Source organism: Dermacentor silvarum, chromosome 9, assembly GCF_013339745.2.
Source record: "Dermacentor silvarum isolate Dsil-2018 chromosome 9, BIME_Dsil_1.4, whole genome shotgun sequence".
In the NCBI taxonomy this organism is placed as follows: domain Eukaryota; kingdom Metazoa; phylum Arthropoda; class Arachnida; order Ixodida; family Ixodidae; genus Dermacentor; species Dermacentor silvarum.
In genome coordinates, this window is record NC_051162.1 from 159,989,811 (window position 1) to 159,996,404 (window position 6,594).

The following is a 6,594-nucleotide window of genomic DNA, read 5'->3' on the forward strand; positions in this document are numbered from 1 at the left end:
AATGAGTTGATACAACAACAGCCAAATTACGTAAGGTGGGGGACCAGGTGAGCCGGATGGTCCGCCGGGTTTCCAACAAACGCGGGGGGTTAAGACGCCTTGCGGCTGGTGCTTGCATTCGTGACCAGTCGAGTCCTCTACTCGACTGGTCACGGTAAGGAGTCGAGTCCTCTACTCGACTCTCGACTCCTCACCTCCACCTGCGCAAGCATGACGAGAACGCCCTCGAGGTGATTCTCATGAAGATGTACAAGCGTGCCCTTGATCTCCCGATAACCACGTCCAACCACCGGCATGCATGTGCATGGGCCTGGGGATGGTAAACACTTTCGCGGAGCTCCGGAGGCACACTTGACCAATCAATATACAGGACTTTCAAGGACGCCGTCGGGGCGCCGCCTATTAGCCCGACTACACATCCAGCACCCAACACTGACGGAAGAGAGCGTACGCATCCCCGAAGTCTGGAGATACGCCCTGCACGTGCGGCCTCTTCCGGCCAACATGACACGTGACGACCACAGTGGCAGGCGCCTTGCGCGGGCGGAGGCACTGGCCCGCTACTATGGCAACAAACACGGAATCTTCTACGTGGACGCCTCCGACCCTCACCATGGGGGGGGGGGGGGGGGGTGGTACACGGCCGCAGTCGTCCATGAAAACGTCGCGGTGAATGGCCTAACATTCAGAGCTCAAGACATAACACATGCGGAGGAAGTCGCCATCGCGCTAGCTGCCGCAGACCAGGACTCGCGCGTCATCATTACCGACTCGAGAGGGGCCTGCAGAAATATTGAACAGGGGTACATTCCTCTCATTGCGTCTCGCATCCTTCAAAACAGTGACTACCTCGGGGCCCCCGCGTCTCGAACGATCGTATGGGCTCCTGCACATATAGGCCTCGAAGGCAACGAAACGGCAGACGCCGCTGCCCACGCTCTCAATCTCCGGGCAACGCCTTCAGACCCTTCCGAAATGGATCCCGAACCCAATCCAGCACTAACGTTTCGAGAAATTACTCAACTATATCAATTCGGCCACGCTATTTATCCTAAGCCCTGTAAGGGCCTTACAAAGGCAGAGGAACGTACAATCCTCCGCCTTTACACCAAAACACTGCTGTGCCCGACAGTTTTAAAGCACTTTGATCCTGCCTGTACAGCAAAATGCCCGCACTGCGGGGAAAAGTCTTCGGACATCTTCCACATGGTGTGGGCATGCCAATCAACCCGGAACCTCACCCCAAAACCCAACCTCACCCGGGAGGACTGGGAGGCAGCCCTGCACGGCTGCTCCGACCTGGCGAGTCAGAAGGTCCTGGTCGACCAAGCACAAGCCGCGGCGGCCGCCAATGGGCTTCTGTAATGAGGAGCCCACCTAGTGAGTGTGAGAGGTGGCCCCCTCTGGGCCACCTCAAGCTTCCTCCGTGTACATTCAATAAAGTTTTTTTCAAACAGACAGACAGACAGACGCGACTTCTTCCGTCGTGCGAAAGGCCGTGGGGGGCTGGATGCAGGGATGGGAGGCGACGTTTAGCTGCGGCACCAAATGCGTATTTATATAAAAATTTGTCGCAGTTTCACCTGAAAGGCGAAGCATCAATTGCGATAGCAAATTTGTAGAGAGCTATACGGAGTAAATGATAGTAACTTTATCAGCTGTATAAACTTGGACATGCAGCAGCACCGGCAACACGCAGAATTGTTGTCGACGCCGTCGGCGTTTTGCCCGCGTTCGCACAAAATGCGTGCGGCGTTGGTGACTGCTGCCGGAGCCTCTGATATAAATAGGCACTTGGTGCCGCAGCTAAACGTCGCCTCCCTTCCCTCCCCCTCCCCCCCCCCCCACGGCCTTTCGTGCGTCAGAAGAAGGCGCGTTTGCTCTACATATATGGTGATGGTAAAGGAGGGAAGAGACGCCTACTTCTGCAGCCCTTAAGGGAGCACGGCACAGAACGCGCGTTTGTTCTCCGCCGTGCGTTCACTCCCCGATGATGATGATATGATGATAAGTGGTTCTTGAGGGAAAGGGAAAGGTTGGCGCTATCTTCTGCAGCCCTTGAGGGAGCACGGCTCAGCGCCAATACTCCCCGTGAAAGCGCGCGTCCCTCGCGCCCTTTCACTCGCACATACAGCGTTCGGCGGCGCGCGGCGACGATTTCATCTCCATTGACGTCATACGGAACCTCACGGCGACGCCGACGGCAGAAATCTGCTTTGGAGTGTCCATATAATTGCTATCGCAATAAAACGTTGCGAGGCGAGAAGGTGGGTAAGATTTCCGACGCTGCTCGACGAGTGTCCCATGCATTCTGATCTCGTCGAAAACCTCCGAGCCGCCCCCAGAGGCACCGGCAACAGTCACCAACGCCGCGCGCGTTCGGTGTGAACGCGGGCAAAACGCCGACGGCGTCGACAACAGTTCTGTGCGTTGCTGGTGCTGCTGCATGTCCAAGTTTATACAGCTGATACATCTACTATCCTTACTCCGTATAGCTCTCTACTAATTTGCTATCGCAATTGATGCTTCGCCTTTCGGGTGCAACTGCGACAATTTTTTTTACTTTGAGGTAATTCGCCGTGAAAAACAAAACAAAATTATTTTCGACGTATCGGCCGGGGAGCAGTGGTCGGGTCCCAGGCTATAACGTCGAAAAAAAAAAAGCGGTAGGCGACCCTTATCTTTGACTTTAGTTCCTCTTTGTGACACTCACACCTCGGTGTTGGTGTTCTGTGCATTGGTGTGTGGTAATCAGCTATTTCAATCTTTTTTAATTACTCCAGACGCTTCAGTACGTGAAATTGTAACTAAACTTATGCTCTGATGTCATATCTATAATGAAACCAATTACTTTTGTTCGGTACAATTTTTTGTAGCGTTAGCTACACTGGCCTAGCCAAGGCCGTTTCGCGCGGCACATCAAGAGCCGTGCTGCGCATGCGCAAGGATCAGTGATGTCACACGGCTTGCGCACAGGAGCCACCGGAGCCGGCACCTCTCGCGCACTCCGCCGCCGCCGCGCGCGACTCACCGCCGCCGGTCTGCGCATTCCAGAGGAGTGACGTCGTAGCTGTGGTAGACGCACTGGCGCCGGCGCGCGCTCGCTGTGCAGTCGCCGTCTGACACTGCGCTGGAGCCGCTGCGCTTCTGACTGGCGTTTGCCAGTGTGGTATAGCCATGGAGAAGGAGAGCGCAAATGCTGCTCAACAGCGCAGAAGAACGGAGAAGCTTGACTCATCGGATCCCGAAGTAGTTGCCTGGCAATTAGCGGTTGAGCGTAGGAGACAACCAGGAAAGCTAAGAATAATCCGCTGAACCTTTGCTAACGCTACGTATATCCTGGCATAGCCGAGCTAAGCCACTGCAACTTTTTCTTTTCTTTCTGATTTATGTTGAGTTTCGTTCCTCGTCGTCTCAGCTAATAATTTCTAATTATTCCGGACACAGAAAAGGCAGGAACAGTTAAGACAGAGACGGTTAAGAGAGAACAGGCAGATACAGTAAAGAGACAGGAAGAGAGCAGTGTAGAACACAGAGCAAATGGAGATAGCCGATATTCAAATTGACATTAAGATAAAAAAATTGTCGAAGTTTCACCTGAAAGGCGAAGCATCAATTGCGATAGCAAATTTGTAGAGAGCTGTATGGAGTAATAATAGTAGCTTTATCAGCGGTATAAACTTGGACATGCAGCAGCACCGGCAACACGCAGAACTGTTGTCGACGCCGTCGGCGTTTTACCCGCGTTCGCACAAAATGCGTGCGGCGTTGGTGACTGTTGCCGGAACCTCTGATATAAATAGGCACTTGGTGCCCCAGCTAAACGTCGCTTCCCTTCCCTCCCCCTCCCCCCTCCCCACGGCCTTTCTCGCGTCGTAAGAAGGCGCGTTTGCTCTACATATATGGTGATTGTAAAGAAGGACAGAGACGCCTACTCCTGCAGCCCTTAAGGGAGCACGGCGCAGAACGCGCGTTTGTTCTCCGCCGTGGGTTCACTCCCCGTGAAAGCGCGCGTCCCTCGCGCCCTTTCACTCGCACATACAGCGTTCGGCGGCGCGCGGTGACGATTTCATCTCCATTGACGTCATACGGAACCTCACGGCGACGGCAACGGTGACGGCGACGACGACGGCGACGCCGACGGCAGAAATCTGCTTTGGAGTGTCCATATAATTGCTATCGCAATAAAAATTGAGCTGGACAGACTATATGACTATGGGAAATTCCATTTTTGTTCAACACCTTGCACCATGTGGAGGGCCTGCGCGGTAGCAGTGGTTCGGGATGATTTTCTCCACCACGGAAGCCGACATCCACGCCGAAGCGGAAACCGACGCCGGATTTTCTGCGACACGGGGCCCTTAACGCAACCGCGTTAAAAGAGCATAGGACGCCGCACCCGACAATCGGCGCCCGATAAACAGAGAGGGGCGGCTGCGCTCCTGATTTTGCCATTAGAACCATTAGAACACTGATAACTACATTGAAAAAATAAACAACACTGCATACATATCACGTACAAAAACCGTAAATGAAACTAAGACACTCAAATACAGATTAGCAATGTTTTTCACTTCGAAAATATAGTCCATGATGATGTAGGGCTGTTGACTTTAACAGACGGCGCCCATCCTGTCGATTTCCCTCGTACTGGTCCTCTTCAAAGTGTTTCTAAGTACAGGTAAAACAACAAAAGTGATTATTGATATGAAAAGTTGCCTTGTAAATACAGAGAACCCATTACAGTGCTTAAAAATAAATTTTAGCAGAAGCAATGCTGTATTACCTCGCTTCACACGTTTCGAAGAAATGCACAGGCTACAATAGACACCATGCCAGAAAGCGCCGAAACATTTTGGTCCCATGATGCCCCTTAACCCTACTACACCTGGGCATACCGTGCACAGGCATTTAAAGACCGTCACAGTACCCACTACGATCGGGAATGAGCACGAATGACCATCGGCTTACGATCACCACGCTACAAATATGTACAAGTCTAAAAAATCAGCTATGTAACGTAACACCCTGAGGTCCGCAAGATATCTCCTGAGAAATCAGAGAAAATCACAATGTTTCGCTTACCACGTACAAAACAGCCGCTCTCCCCAGACGAAGCACTGCGTTCTTTAGTCCCTAATAACCAGTACCGAAAAAAGAAAAAAAAGAAACAAGAGACACACACGATGTGTGCTTCCCGTGAAAAAGGAAAATAGGTGGCTTACGTGACGATTCGTAGCTAATGTAAGACTATTTCGCGGCTAAGCATCTTCGTCAGTCCTTAAAATAAGGGTACAGACGGCGCCCATCAAAACGAAAAAAGCCTATGCGACGCGCGCTCGCAAACCATACGCTACTCAGACAGCATCGGTGCAGTGCTTACTTAGTTCGTGAGCGAGGATCAGAGAATACTTTCTTATTTAAATGAAAAACACGGTGCGGTAGTCTAAACATTCTTGACACTTACCTCGCAAATGCAGGAGTTATCCATTGCCTTCCAGTGATCGCGCTTTACTTGGGCTTCCCATCTCTTCCGTCGCTCTGGGTCCCGGGGGAAGCGAAAACAACGCAGTCCTTTACGCGTCGATCCGGCGCACTTGGGAACACAACAGCCCGTCATGTTGACACGATGCACTTGATAGCTTGTCAGTCATGCGGCTGAACACTGTCTAGCAAGTAGAAGCGTCCGCGAAGCATCCGCGCGCACTGTGCCTCGAACTCAGCACCGGCACCAAGCAATCGCAATGGCTCGCTGTGACACAATATGGCGTCGCAGCGAGAAAGCGGCGGCGCGGGGGCGGTCAAAGGTTGGCACCACCCTGAACGGCGGCGCTGGCATCGAGGCACCCTACCTCCGACTGTATGGTGGCGCCATCTAGGTAAGGCTCCTGCAAATGCAGCGTGCGCAGGTGCAGACGACGAGATGCGACTTGGACGAGGCGCGCAATGAACGCGATCCCGAGCTGCCAAGCCCCCGCCAGTATGGTGGCGCCGTTTAGTTAAGGTGCCTGCAAACGCAGCGTGCCCGACATGTAAGTTGCAGTTGTAAGGCTAGATCGGGCTCAGCAGACTGCTGTGCAAGAGCATTACAAGCCGCAACTCGCCGTCGACGCCGGGCGGAGAGTTCTGATCGTTCTTGTCAAAACGAGGGGAACAGACTGCCCCGAAGACCCTGTTGTGCGTGGTGCCCAAATTTGAGCTACTCTTGAGCGGCTCCACCAGCTTACGCTGTGACTGTGCTGCGTGTGCCGCGCAGAGATTTGACTTTTTTATTTTTGGCTCTGAGTAACCCTATTTTATTTTTAATAACAAAATCTGCTGAGACGAAGCGTCGGTATAAAAATATTATACAATGTCGAAGATTCATCTCAAAACTAAAAATATAAAACTAGCAATAACATACTATTTAAAAAGTCCCCATAATTTACATACTGCGACTTTTAGCGAAAATAATTGCTGTAAAATAGGTGCTTTCCGCAAATAGTCAAGGCCTTCAGCAAGTGCCCCCCCCCCATCCCCCGAAAAAAAATTCCTGGCTACGGGCCTCACTATATCATTGAAGTTCCTTCTTGGTTCCTGCTTCTGAACGGGACG

The 6,594-nt window shown here is 52.2% G+C and overlaps 1 protein-coding gene across 1 annotated transcript; it reads left to right on the forward strand.

Annotated features, from left to right (window-relative positions):
* Positions 1 to 412: 412 nt before the first annotated feature.
* Positions 413 to 1,365, forward strand: LOC125939990 (uncharacterized). Its single transcript, XM_049655604.1, has one exon. The coding sequence runs from the start codon at positions 505 to 507 to the stop codon at positions 1,363 to 1,365; it is 861 nt and encodes a 286-aa protein (XP_049511561.1). The 5' UTR covers positions 413 to 504.
* Positions 1,366 to 6,594: the final 5,229 nt, after the last annotated feature.